Source organism: Lichenostomus cassidix, chromosome 7 (genome assembly GCF_008360975.1).
Source record: "Lichenostomus cassidix isolate B80296 chromosome 7, HeHo_3.0, whole genome shotgun sequence".
NCBI classification, from domain to species: domain Eukaryota; kingdom Metazoa; phylum Chordata; class Aves; order Passeriformes; family Meliphagidae; genus Lichenostomus; species Lichenostomus cassidix.
This window is the reverse complement of record NC_139488.1, coordinates 18,384,403-18,398,971: the sequence shown is the minus strand read 5'-3', so window position 1 is coordinate 18,398,971 and position 14,569 is coordinate 18,384,403. Positions and strand designations below refer to the sequence as shown.

Genomic DNA, 14,569 nt, shown 5'->3' with positions numbered 1-14,569 from the left:
AACAGTGTCAGCTATAGCAGGTACTGTCTTTTGGGGATATCAGAGAAAAGAAAGAATGAAAGTTATTATGATGATTATCTGGGGTAAAAGATGCAGATTGATCAAATTCATTAGTATCACTTCAAGAGACAAGTTACTTTTTGGCTTTCTTAGTTTTGTGAATTACTGTTTACAGATTGTTTCATTCTAGTTGGATTTCAGCTGTTATGCATATTCAGTTAAAGAAATGCAACTATGGAGACCAGACTAAAGCATATTCTATCCATTAAATCCTATGGAAATGAGTGGGATTGGATAATCCTAATAGAATGAGATTTGATTGTTAATATAATACCATTGATATCAGTGCAAATTAGATAGAAGAATCAAAGCACCTAGAAAGTTTCTGAAATACTGATGAATATTTACAGTAAAAAAGATGTGGCACTTACTTGGGAGTCACGAGATGAGGTGCTAAATAGTTCTAGAGTAAAATAACTTTGACTCAGCAAGAGTCAGCAGTGCCTCTGGATCTGACATAGTACTGCCGAAAAGACTGAAAATGCACACCCAGTTAGAAGATTGCAGGGGAGCTAGTCAGAGGCCAAGCCATACTTTACCTTTCCCTTCTGGGTCTGTTTGTTTATGAAACTGGCTGATCAGCGCAATGTGTTCACCCCCTGCCCTGAGTAGTTTGATGTATATGGACAGTACAAAAATGATAAAACATTATTGGACAAAGGTTAATGTTGTTCTCATAAATGTAAGTATCCAATATGAGTTTATTGACAAACATTTGTAATGCAACGCATTTCATTATAAATTAAAACATGTACTTGATTGTCTTGGCTAGGCACATACATCTTTCCTACCATGCATTTTCCAGAATATTAATGGAGAGTTTTCTGGTTTAGATTCAAGTGTCTGATCCAAGACTTTGAGTTAAGGTTATGATCTTAAAAGTGCCTTCAGTTCAGAACTGATTTAGGAGTGGTGGTGTGAAATTTTTACCATTTGACTAGAGTCTTAAAAAGTCAAGTTCTTTGTTCTCTTTATTTCTAGAGAAATAGGTGACATTTAGATTTCTGTGCCATGATGTCAGTAGCTGGTTTTGTGGTCAATTTGTTATGGTTCATACTAGGAATGTGGTGGTGATTCATGCTGTGATGAACTGGAAGCATAGACAAGACAAAGGAGCAAATAATCACAATGCTTTCATCAGAGCTAGAGTCCAGATGCAATCCATTGCCACTGGTTATCACTCAGTTCTGGCCCTGTGACTGATACTGCAAGTCTAAAAGCTTAGAGTATCTAGTCCATCCATACAAAAGAAGCAAAAGAATAGAAAATTAAGATACTCCCAAATTTAAATAACCTAATGTAGACAAAGAGAGTGTATGTAAGCACAAATAGTAAAAACTTCAAAAAGTTTGAGTATGTGGAAAGGGAGAACGTTTCCTACTTATGTCCTCTCTGTTTCCAATTTTGAGCACCCACAGAGCTGATTTCATGGTCTCTATATGCAAGCAAGACTTGTTCTGTGAACTGAATTTAGCTGGAGTGTTCTCAGGGATCTACCTTTCATCTATAAATAACAGCAGTTCTATTCCTGGAGGTCCTGCTTTGTCCCTTATGTTTGCCTACTGAAAAGATGTGATCAGCTAAAGTATGGTTCTTTTTTTTTTTTTGTAAGTTTTATAGCATCAATAATAGCTTTTGAATATACTTTTATCCTTCTCCTTCATCTTCTTCCATCACTGACTTTTATCCCAAAAAGAGCTATGCACAGCACATTCTGCAGTCTCTCTTTCTGAGTCCAACTGAGAACAGTTATAGGATGGTGTCTTGAAAGATTTTTTGTGTGCTTCATTTCAAGATATTGACATCCTCTTTGTTTTAACCTAGCCAGTGAGAAACAGCACGAGGGGACTAGCGGAGGAAGCTGTTGTGACTATTGATTTGCTTGTGCCTTTTGTTGGTTCATTAATTCTTCTACCAATTGCTTCTGAGGTAGCTGTCTGTGTGTGACCACTACTAGCCAGCAGAATAGGGACTGTCATGGCCAGGTGAGGCCATAGCTGTCAACTTTGCCTTCTAAAGTCTTCTATCAAGGAGTTATAATTTAATGTGGGACCAATGCTGAGTTCCCTACAAATAGTGAAATACCTCACTTTTGAATATATCATTCTTACTCTCCCACAGTACTTGTAAATGCCACGAGTGCATAAGCCAGCTGTTTCATCAGAGAGACAAGAGGCGTAAGACAAATGGAACATTGTAAAAAGGAGCCCTGTCCATGAATTATTTATGCGGAAACAGTATTTTCACTACTTTCACTAGTATTGACTGGTATTGCTATCATGTCCCTACTCAAAAGTAGAGAACTCAAAACTGTCTAGTGCTGTGCATCGTGATTGTTAGAAAGCACCAGGCTGAAGTGAGGCTCTTACTAATTTTAAAACCTCTTCTGATCATCTCTCTTGCTGTAAGCTACAAGATGGTGTAGGTTGGAATGCGGAAGGAAATCACTGTTGTGTAGGAGTTAAGTGAGGCAGTAGTGAATATAGAACAATAATTTTAAAGCTATTTCTGATGCTGTTTCTCTGGCTTATGAGTTACTTTTGTTGCTATAATTTTTGAGAAACAGAGCTGTGATAATAAATTTGTGAGAAAAAGTTGCTGATTTTATTCCAGATGTAATTATATAATTAACAAAATCTGCGTGTTCTATTTAGATTTGGATTTTTTTTTGTTTTGTTCTCACAACATAGGTGAATATCACAGTAGAACTTCTGGGACACCATGTATTTTTCCAAGTGGCTTTTCTGAGGCTGTTTAGAGCCATGGAATACAATTGAAAGGCTGTGGTTCACAGATGGCAAATTGATTTGTGCACTGTTCCATAACCTATACTTCTTTTATGATATATTGTATCTTGTATAATATACATAATACATGTAGTCTGTTTATCGTGGGGATACTCTTAAGGTATGATAATATGCAGTCATTGATTCTAATGTTGATCGTAGAGAGAAATATTTTCTTTTAAAGTAGAGAAATGTTACTTGCACATTTGTCTGACTGCCATCTAAGTTAGTCTGTCATGCCTGGTCTGATTTAATTTGTTCTGACTGGTAAAGGTTTACAAAAGAAAAAGTCAGGTGTTATGAAAGAATCATGAAATTTCCTGTGATAGAGAATATCTCTTTTCATGGATAAAAGAAAGAAACACTGGCTGAAGCCTGTTAATAAATATTTGTGTTGCCCTATTGTTTGTCTTGGTTGGTCAGCTTTTTCAAGATTTATTTTAAGTTATTATCTCTGCTTAAAAAAAAAAAAAGAAAAGAAAACAAAAAAAAAGCTATTTGTCCTATTCCAGCCTCAGAGAAGCTTGACTAGACCTCGATCAGGTTGTCCTTACTTGTGCTTTTGTTCTGTCTTTTCCCAAATATCCAAAACAGGGTAGAGTGCTAGGGGCTTGTTGATGGCATGTAATCATGCCTCAAATTGCATCAACATGTGCAGTCCCAAATAGCTTTGTGTTATACGTTCCCTATCCAGTAGAGTTAATGGCCAAAGTGTAATTTTTCAACATCTGGTGTGGGCTATTTTCTTGCCTACTTGGAACAGATTTAACCACTGAGAAGTTTTCTCCAACTGATGGCAGAAATACTTGTAGTTGGTAGGCCTCTAATAGATTGAGGCTTCCTCTAGGGGAGGGTATTGCTAAGGTTTTAACAGCTAGAAGCCACTCTGTGTATCATTTCAAAGCCTGGAGATGTGTGAGACCTGATGTAGGAAAGTAAAAGGAGAAATTTCTTCCTAAATAAATTTCAGCAGCAGTATTTTAGTGTTAAGATCTTCTGAATACGGTTGAATATGTGGTTGTTGCAGAAGTGATTGTGTTCATACATGACTTTTCACTGTATAAATCAAAAGTGAATGACAGCCTATTTAAAACAAGGACAGTTTATTTTCTGAAGCTCAGCAAATCAGAAAATAGAAAAAGAAAAGCACAAACTCACTTTACAGCTTCAGCCTTTCCCTATAACGTTTATGTGTTATGGTGGTTTGAAGTTTTTTAAATCCAGATTTTACATTATTGAAGGTAATAGCAGTTACTGTTGTTTTGCTTTTTTGTACTGTAAAATATTGACTTCTATTATAGGAATGCAATAATGTCCTAGAGGCAAAAGGCACTTTTACTGATGACAGATGTAGAACCTTATTTAGATAGGTATTGCATGAGCTCAAGAAGAGGCTGTTATGGTTTAAACAGAAGAGGTTTATGGTACATATTTCACATCTCTGATTCCATGTAATGCATAAACAAGCTATCTGTAAAGGCTGTCATGTTATCACAATGCACAAAAACGCTCACTAAAATTTTTCTTCCGTCCTCTGTCATGATTCCATCTGTAAAAATTTTGCATTAGATTTTATTTTTCCAACATTGTCCTTGGTGTAAAGAAATGTTAAAGTGTTTTGAAAATTTCGATATACCATTTTAAGGGTTATATTATTCAGAACAAGAGCAGGCAATGACATTAGATTGTTTTGTTTTAAGGAAAAACAACAGCTGCTTGGAGGGACACATCATAATATTATATTGGTACAAAGAGTATCATGCATCATTTTCTGGACAATCTGTGTGATAGGGTAGTTGTTACGGTGACAGAGAACTAAATATTTGTCTTTGTTTTCCTTGAAAGGTTGTATCAAAGCTATTTCCAGTCTATTCTCCTCTGTTTCTTTGCACATGAATCGTTTCTCCTAAAGCATTAGAACCACATGTTCAGTACATTGTTGTGTTGGGATTTTTTTGGTGAGGTGCAATGGTTCCCATGTTTGTATTCACCACCACCCCCACCCTGCAAGCAAACCTTGTTAAGGTTGGCTTATCAGGAGCTCCATATCTGTTGCTGCTGTTTCAGTGCATGTAGTACAGTCTGTTCACTGATTTCAGAGAAGTCTTTCACCTGACCTGCTTCTCTGTTGATGTACTAAGTGTATGTGTTCAGAATACTGTTATTTATTTGCAGCAGTCTGTATTGGATCAAATATTGAGAAACTGTCCTAATAACTTACATTATTGACCCATAACAGATAAATGATATTGACTCTAGCAAATTTTTTTTCTCCCCTTACTTTTTTTCTTTCTTTCTTTTTTTTTCTTTTTTCTTTTTTTTTTTTTTTTTGCCTTCTTTGAAGAGACCAAAGCAATTTCATACATTATTTGGTACCAGCTTTGGTGCAAACACAGTTTTACCAAGGAGGGAAACAGAAGTTTTCTCTAGTTGTCACTGATGCTAGAAATAGTGAAGAGGTAAGACAGTAAGTTTTTAAAATTATTTCAGGCAGATTTGCAGATATTGGATATGCTTAGAAAGAAATGGCTCAAACCTTAAAGTTCAAGTTGTATGTTTGAGGTGCTTGTTGATCCATCTACAGAAATTGGGAGCTTTTGCAGTCCGTGATGGTGTTGTCTTCAGTTGCTCTTGTCACGATCACACTCCTATGATCAGACACACTTGGACTTTACATCTCCTGGTTAAGCATACAGATAGCTAATATACCTACTGACAGCCACCAAATGGGCAAGTAATTTTCTTTCTTAGAGAAACCATCAACCAGTGAGCTTCCCTAATAATGATTGATATAGAAAGGTTAAGTTATTTCCATCTTAAACTTCATCTTCCCTTTCTATAATTCCAGTTCAGGGACAAGATGTATCTTCTCACTACTTTAAACGAAATCCTAAAATAGTATGGTCATTTTTCTAAACACCACACTTGCCATCTATATAATTCCAGGGTGGGAAGGAGCGCTTTGCATAGGCTGCAGTGATCCATTTGCTGCAGGATCCACTCAAGAGTGTTTGGGGAAACAAGTCCCCTGACTCGGAGATCTTCTGGAGGTGATCCGCCAGTGTAACAGACTATAAAACACTCTGACTGGTACACAGAGAGAGAGCAAGTGCAGTTGTTGAGAAACATCTCAACGCTGATGGATCACCCCAGTGATGTACCTGTTGCCTGTTTTCAAGTTGATTTGTATTTTGTGATATCAGCCAGCCCAGTCTTAATTTTTGTTAGTTATATATAGTCCTATTGTAGATATATCAGATATAATGAGGCTATAGCTACTAAATGCCTGTCTGGCAATCTCCAGGGGGCATTATAGAAATTTATGTAAAAACCCTGATTTTGCTTTTTAAAGCACCAGAAATAGGGCCTCATTTCATGAACTGTGTTAATTCAATTGTATAAAATGTACATTAAAAGAGTGTGCAGTAGAGGGAGGGGTAGATTTTGTCAGATCTTGTTAAAATGTGTTTAGAATGGTGCTGTATATGTGGCAATGTTTGAAGCAAATAATAGATAAAAGTAAGGAAAGATAAGTGGTTTCCAGAGTTTTCTTTTCATTTTTTTCATTGAGTGATCTTGCATTTCTGTCTGGTTTTCATTTGTGAATCTGTCTGTGTTTCTTCTTAAATTAGGACAATATTTTATTTCTTTATTGTAAAAGGCGTTCTCGAATACAGAGTTACTTAGGGCTTCCCACTGTATGTATATCTGCTTTATTTTCCAGGAAGCCATTGTATGGATTGTTTCAATATAATTCCAGTATGATTGGACTGGAATCACTAGCTGATCCCTCAGATACCTGGGAAATTATAGAGACTATTGGGAAAGGTACTTATGGTAAAGTCTATAAGGTTGCCAATAAGAAAGATGGAAGCTTGGCAGCAGTAAAGATTCTGGATCCTGTCAGTGTAAGTAAAAAATATTAAATTGTAACTTCAGTGTTAATTTAAAAGAATGCTCAGAGTTGAAATGTAAAACAAATGTGTAAGATACTGAGAACATCCAGAAGGGAACAGTTTTACCAATGCATTAACAGAAGGAGTTTAGTACCAGTAACTGAGTGGTGCAACTTAGAATTTCATCATCTTATTTGCGGGCAGCATTTGCCAGTTTCTATTTTAGGTCTGTGTAATTCCTCTGCTACAAATTTAGTTATCTTTGCTTGGAGCATGCAAATTGTGAGAAGGCACAGAGGCATTCCTCATAGGGCCTGCTGTAGCTGGGAAAATACAAGATGCTGTTAAGTGTAATGTTCTTGTTTTGTTTTGTAAAAGGAATTACTTTTCCCATCACAGAAGCACTGTGAACTTTAGGATATTTTAGTTACTATTTATAAGCAGATAAAGTGTGAGGCAATGGTTAAGATAAAAAGAGAAGAGCACAACCAAGATCCTCAGAGGTAGTTCTGTGCCAGCACTAGTTTTAGTGGGTGTTAAATGCCTAGCTTCCCACGAGAACCAAGGCCCCAGTTTTCAGTGGAAGATTTAACTGGCAGCTGTTTAGGCTGGATCAAGCCAGAGTTTGATCATGACAGCTGGGCTAAAATATTAACTAAAACCGCTGTATTTCTGTCATCAACCACTGTCATCAACCTCAAATTCATTGTGGTTTTCTCTTGTATAAATCTGAGGAAGGCACAAGCTTAAATTTTCTAATAGTCAAGTCTGTACAAAAATGAGGAAGGTTTCAGGGCTTAAGCTCTGTTCTGAACTGTGGCCTGTGTGCTGGTGGAAACAGTATTTTGTAATTGTCAGAGAATTCTTTCATTAGCAAATACTTAATAACCTTTTCTTATTTGATGGGTGGTTGTTTGTCTCTCTTATATTGTTCCTAGTGTACGCCAGAATACATGCCTCATAAGAATGTATTTGGTTTTATTGATGGCCCCTTTGAGGTTTTGTGAAATTGTTCTCTGTTTAGCCCTATCTGGTGACAATAGAAAACAGAATAAATCAAAGGTTCATGTATTTAGCCCACATGTTAAAAAAATGCACGATTTAAAACAGGTTAAAAGTCATACATGTGTAAATTTCTTACTTAGACAACTGGGCAAAGTATAATTTTTAATGTTCTTGTTAAGTATATTATGCACTGAAAAAATTCTTGAAGAGCAAGTGCTTGATTTACACAGGCTTCACTTTTTTGTATGTAAGAAGAGCACAAGTGGCACAATTCTGTGTGCATTAAATGTACAGTATAGTGTACTTTCAGCTGCATTAAAATAAAACTATTTAAAAGTACTAACTAATTAAAAATACTTATTTTTATCCATGAGAGTTTGTTCTTGCTTTATTGGGAGTCGCTGTCTTTATATGTTCTGTATGTTTGTGTTTTTTATTTAGGATATAGATGAAGAAATTGAAGCTGAGTATAATATTTTGCAGTTTCTTCCCAATCATCCTAATGTTGTTAGATTTTATGGGATGTTTTACAAAGCAGATCAATATGTGGGAGGACAGCTCTGGCTAGTACTTGAGGTAAAAACTTTTTGACGATATTACATCTTACCTTAGCAAATATGGTTGGGGTTTTGTTTGTTATTGCTCAAAGAGCCACAGGCTTTCATGATTTTCTGATAGATGATGTGTAGTCAGGATAGTGTTGAAAATCACATCCAAACTAAAAAATTTGTTTAATAGGGAATGTTCTTGCATTTAATTTCTGTTTGAATTGATACATTCTGCCTCAGAAATAACAGATCCTTTTTGTTTTCTTGTTAGAGGAAACATTAGATAAGAGATTTATCTAAAAATTTGCATTTGAGGGGAATGTAAAACATGATGAAGTAGTAACGTGGAGGGTAGTCAATAAATAAGCCTCTCACTGCAAAAGTGAGCAGAGGAAGTGTCATGGGAAAGTCTATTTTATGGTAATTTTAAACCAGGGGCTGGTTATTGTTGTAAACCTAGCAACAGAAATGCCTTCTACTAATTCTTGTTATTCAGTGGTGCATTGGTTTTGCTTGGCCTGGGGTTTTTTTTGGGGGGGGGGTGGATGGGCACAGAGATGGCTTCTGTGAGAAACTGCTAGGAGCTTCCACCATGTCCAACAGAGCCAATCCCTCATGGCTCTGAAGATGGACATGCCACTGGCCAAGGCTGGGCCAATTAGGGATGTTGGTTACGCCTCTGTGATACCTTATTTAAGAAGAATTCAAAACAAAGGGATACACAGGTTTTTTTCTAGGCAGAGAAGAGGAGGAGGTGAGGACATGTGAGGGAAACCACATGGAGACACCAAAGTCAGTGGAGAAGGAGGGGGAGGAGGTGCTCCAGGCACCGGAGCCAAGATTCCTTGGTTTGACGCTGGCCAAATGCCAACACCCACAGGCACCCACAACAAGTGGCAATCAGTATACTTACAATGTCAAATTGTATTTTGGTGGTCTTGTTTCCAGTTAAGTGATTGCCAAAGGTTGTTGTAAAATGAGGATTTCTGCTAGAAGTTTTCTGGGCTTAATTGATACAGAACTCTGCACAGGCAGTTACTGCTCTGATGAGTGCTAACAGACCGTTCAGACCTTTCTCTTTTCCTTAGCTAGACTGGTAAAAGCTAGGATTCACTTTTTAACTACTGATTTTTTTAGAAATTCCACTCCCTGTTCTTGAATGATGACTAGCAAAAAAATAGGGAATCTTTATTTCCACTACAGGTTTTGGAATCCCAACAATGCATCTAACTTCTATGTCCTAGAGCAATATGTAGCTTGAATGAAAAATTTCAAATGTGTTTCCTCTTAAATTTCAGTAACTGTTAAAAAAGGACTTTAGTTTTTTTTAATTTCGTATTGTTCTTTTTCTATGCATGCTGGCTTTGTGTTGAGTTTGGGCTTGGGTTTTTATGTACTTTCTTTCTTAATAAAAGTCTTGTCTCTAAAGATCCATCAAGTGCCAAATGACAAAACTTTATAGAGCAAAATCATCATATACTCTATGTAATAAAATTGAATGTAGGATTAGAGCAAGTTTTTACCAATTATGTGCATTTCAGCTGTTTTTTGGTGCACATAATCCAAAGTTTGGAAGAAATCTAACATTATAAAAAAAAAAAGTACTCATACAGAAAAATTTACCAGACAAGCCAAACTATTCCTTGCCTTGGAATTTACATGCAAATTTATGTATGCATAGGAGTTACTTGTGGTATTATAAATTAATGACACATTTTCAGTAAAAGGGAATATACAACGTATTCAGACTTTGATCCCTGAGTCTTTGATGAAATAGATTCATCTGATGTGTGACTTCCAAAATTTGTAATAAAAAAGTAGATTTTTTTTTCCTTTAGGCACAGTTTTGCATTGTTTGCTCACTACAGGCAGGACCTTACTTGGATAATTGCTTGTGGTGAGGAAGGGTAGCAAAAGTGGATGCCTTAAGTATTTCTATTATGATGCAAGTCTTGGATAACTATGAAGCACACTTCTCTACTTTTCCATTTAAATGTGCATCACTGTTGTTTCCAGTTTAAAGTATTACCATTTGGTATGAAGTGGTAATGAAGTTTCCAAATTCATTTTGTCCTAGCTCTTTGCTGAGTGTCAAGAATAGTGTTGCTGATAGCGACAAGGTGTTTGTGGGATATAGTTCTGAGTCAGTCATTCATTTAACATATGCTACTAAACAGCTGTCAGTCTGTATTACTTTCCAGTCACAACCAGCTTGGGATTTTTTTTTTAAATTAGGGCATACTTTTATATATTTTATTTGTGTACTAGAGATAAGTTTAGTATAACCTGTCTAAACAGAACATTTAACACAATGAAAGCAATTAAAAAAAACTTTGACTTAATGAATGGCTTGCCAGCAAATGGTCAAGCATTGGAAGAAAACCATGCATTTTCACGTAAATACATTTGATGGTTGATACTGACCTGAATGCTCCCTCAGAATTTATTAAGATTAAAAGAAAATTCCCTACCAGCGAATTAAAAAATAAAGTCAAATTCCCACAGAACTTATCAATGTTTTAAGTGATGAAATTTTGTTTCAAGATCTTCTTTATAATGAAGAATGTCTTGTTTATCATGTGACCTTGTCCTTTGCATGAACTAGAACTTTTTGTTCAGTGAAATTTTTTTGATGCAAGGAGGAGTTAGTAATAAATAAAGGAAAATATTAGCATATAAGAGAAATTAGTGATTGAACTGATATACAGTTCATAAAAGCTATTTGAAAGGTGCAAATCTTGAGAGTTTGTATAACCTCGTCCTATTTGCCTGATTTATACTGTGGTATTTTAAAGTGATAATGTAAAATGAGCTTGTGTTTAAATGCGTGTGATTCTCTGGCAGAAACAGTAAGGGTGCTGGCCACAAAAACAGGCATAGAGGAGAAAATTCAGTGAGAGAAAGGCATTCAATTATCCCATTTCTTTTTGATTTTTAAAAATTTTTAAAAATTTTTTTTGAATTTTTTTTTGTCAAACAATTGGGAATATCAAGATAATGAAAGAGAGAGGAGAAAGGATAGAGATGAATACCTGCTTAGAATGGCATGGACAGTAAACTTAAGGTGTGGATGAGGACACATTTACAAAGATTCTAATTTTACTTTTTCTCCTCCTCTTTTCACATATGGCAGCCCATTAGTAGAAAATACTTGCAAGAAGCTGCTTTTCTGGATTAGAATGTTTCTCTGTTGTTGACAGCACATGGCATTTGAGTATAGAGATACAGCTTCTGTCTATTTTATATTGCCTGCCATCGAGAGCATTGATGGAGTGAAAGTTTAAAATGACTAATTTATTGTCTCTCAGTTATCAAGAGCATCAGTCTTTTCTGTCTGGCCTTTTCTTTGTACAAAAGGATTTTTTCAAAAAGACAATGCATGTGTTGTTGTGAAAATTCTCAAATAATATAAATTGGATTTATAAATCCTCTTTTAACACTGAAATACAGTCATGTTGATAATATTTTTATTTTATTAGTTGCCTTTTATAAATCACACTTTGTAATTTTCAGTTTTCACTTCCCTCCCTCCACCCAGCCTGCTGTGATTTATTATTAACATCACTAATAAAATGAGTTCTGTTGTTTCCAGACTTGTGTTGGAGTGCAGTTTTGCATGGTAGATGTTTATAGCCTAAACAAGTATATTGAGTAACTAAGGACTTGTCTTGCTTTTTTTTTCCCCTCCACACAACTACCCCCTTTCCAGCTGTGCAATGGAGGTTCTGTCACAGAGCTTGTCAAAGGCCTGCTGAAATGTGGCCAAAGGTTGGATGAAGCTATAATCTCATACATCTTATATGGTGCTCTCTTGGTAAGGATGTTCATTGGGCTTGTAATGACAGCAGAGGGTGCAATTTAATTATTGCACACATGCATTTTCCATTTATTAAGTATGGTAATGTTGACAATATTACATGGGCTGTTGTAGCAGCAGAGGTTGTATAAAGACATGTAATCCAGTGGACAGATGTTTCTGTAGAGTATGTGCAGATTTTCTCCATTGCATTCCCTAATAGTAGGGTAATTGTTTTTAAATAAGGGAATAAACTTATTTTTGTTACTGCTGGTATATAGGGCCTTCAGCATTTACACAATAACCGGATCATTCACCGTGATGTGAAAGGGAACAACATTCTCCTGACAACAGAAGGTGGAGTCAAGCTCGTTGACTTTGGTAATGACCACTTCCCCTTTGTTTTCTTGATACATGCAGTTTAGCCAAAGGCATCTGTTTACTTTCCCCTGGGAAGACAGAATGCCACAGCAAGAGACAATTTCAGAAGCATACTTAGAATTATTTTAAGAAGGAAAAATGCAAAAGGAACCTGATTACAGCAAGAATAAAAATTCTAACTAAAAATCGCTAATAGAGTTTTAACTTTTAAAAGCTTAAACATAATTTAATAATTTTAAAAAGTTCTGAAGGTAGCATTTCATTTACAAAGCCATTTTGTATTTCACAAGAAATGTCAGTTTCCGGGCAGTTGTCCTCCTAATTTAAATTTACATATTCTATCTTTTGCATATGAAAAGGAAACATTCTTTCTGAAATGGTTTTTGATAGCCTTGAGCATATTTTTTCCCCTCTGAACAGAAGGTAAAATAGTCCCCTGGGTCCAAAACCCAACTTCCATTTAATTTGTGATCATTGCTCTTAGATTTGAGCATTGCCAGTCTGGAAACATCATAAGAAACAAGAAGGAGAAAGGGAGGGAGGCTGGGAGAAAGGGAGGGAGGCTGATAGAAAGGGACATGGCAATAAATTTAAAGTCAGTTCAATTTTTTTTCCCTTTGAACACACACTTAGAAGAATAAATAAATGCTTTAGTCCCTCAGATATGTATGCAAGGGAGTGGACAATTTTATTAAAGGTAACAGAAGCAGATTGTTAGTAATATGATTAATTATTGAAATAAGGTAATTGCCGTTGAAATAGTATTGTGTGAATAATATGTTTGTTTAGCAGTGTATGAAGGTAAAGAAAAATGTTCCCAAAATGTGTGTGAGGTAAAATGTTATGTCCAAAACAATCTGCAAATGATAAATTTTTTTTAATTGTAAAATACTAAATTTATGCAATGGAAAGAAAATGGTGTGCTGATGATTTAATGGTATTATAGATTTTCCATACATACATATTGAAGGTGCTAAAGTAAGCTGGCACAGAGGAGACTCCTTAGTATCTTCTAGGGACAGAAATTCATTATTTTGAATTGTAAAGGCAACAATTAAAATATTGCCAGGAGTAACATATGACCTGAAGCAAAACTTGAAATGAGTCCCTGAAGTAGTACAAAAGAGGAAGATCCCTTCTCATTTGAGGGAATTTTGGCAGTCTGATCTTTATTTTTACTCCTTTATGGGAAAAGTGGGCTTTTCTCCCCAGAGCAAAATGTTTTTATCAGATGTATTAAAGGCCATAAAGACAGATCAGCGTGCTGCAACTCCAAGTGGCACATTCAAGGAAACTGAGACTCTCAGTCCTAGGGTCCCATGGGTCCCTCTGATTCCCCATTTTGGTTTCATTGTTTATGTCCTACTTTTTAAGTTATGACAGTAACTCTAGAAAATCACGACAGAAATGACAGGCTCAGAAAAAAAAGAGACTTAAATCTTGAGTGTTCCCTACTGCTTAACAGTTAGGAAATGTCAAGAAATGCCTGCATATCTATGGGCTTTCTGACTAAAGAAGTATCAAATGCCAAGCTTTTATTAAGTTGCTATTTTCCCCCTCTTGTCCACTGCTGTAGTAACAGGAGGGTCTCTAGGAAGAGTCACAGGTGATACTGTTTGTAGAACCATTTTGTCTTATTTTCTGCAGAAAGTGGAAGAGAAATAGTGAAATTGCAAGAAGTTTAGGAGGAGAAGGGACTTGCAGTTGAGACAGTTGAATGGCATCGAATTAGAGGCTATTCTTGCTTCTGTCAGTGTTTCTCTGTGATGCTGGAGGGTCACTTACAGCAAATCCTCTTCCTCATTTTCCCAATAGCCAGTTTGAAACATCTTGTCCTCCTTTGCAGAAGAGCTGTGTGTTCTTGAACTGCAGCTGAGATCTATTATAGCTCTACTTGAGGCATGTGGAGTGCCTGAAAACTGAAAGATCTCAGATTAAGTACTCAAACACAGTGGATGCTTTGGATATTTTTAGGTTAATCCCTGAAACTAATAATCCTCTGCCATTTTGTGAGAATGTTAAGCAGATTTATTGTTTGATGAGTGAGGAAGGAAATTTGTCAAAAGGAAAAGAAAATAATAATTTTAAATTTAGTAT

The 14,569-nt window shown here is 35.9% G+C and overlaps 1 protein-coding gene across 2 annotated transcripts in view; it reads left to right on the top strand.

The window, feature by feature from the left end:
- MYO3B (myosin IIIB) overlaps positions 1–14,569 on the top strand; it is a 193,543-nt gene that overhangs the window by 19,804 nt on the left and 159,170 nt on the right. For both annotated transcript variants that reach the window (XM_085066494.1, XM_085066495.1), the window contains exons 4-7: positions 6,571–6,754; positions 8,189–8,323; positions 12,005–12,109; positions 12,373–12,472. In XM_085066494.1, coding sequence (XP_084922620.1) covers positions 6,571–6,754; positions 8,189–8,323; positions 12,005–12,109; positions 12,373–12,472 — 524 coding nt within the window. The remainder of the gene's footprint in view (positions 1–6,570; positions 6,755–8,188; positions 8,324–12,004; positions 12,110–12,372; positions 12,473–14,569) is intronic.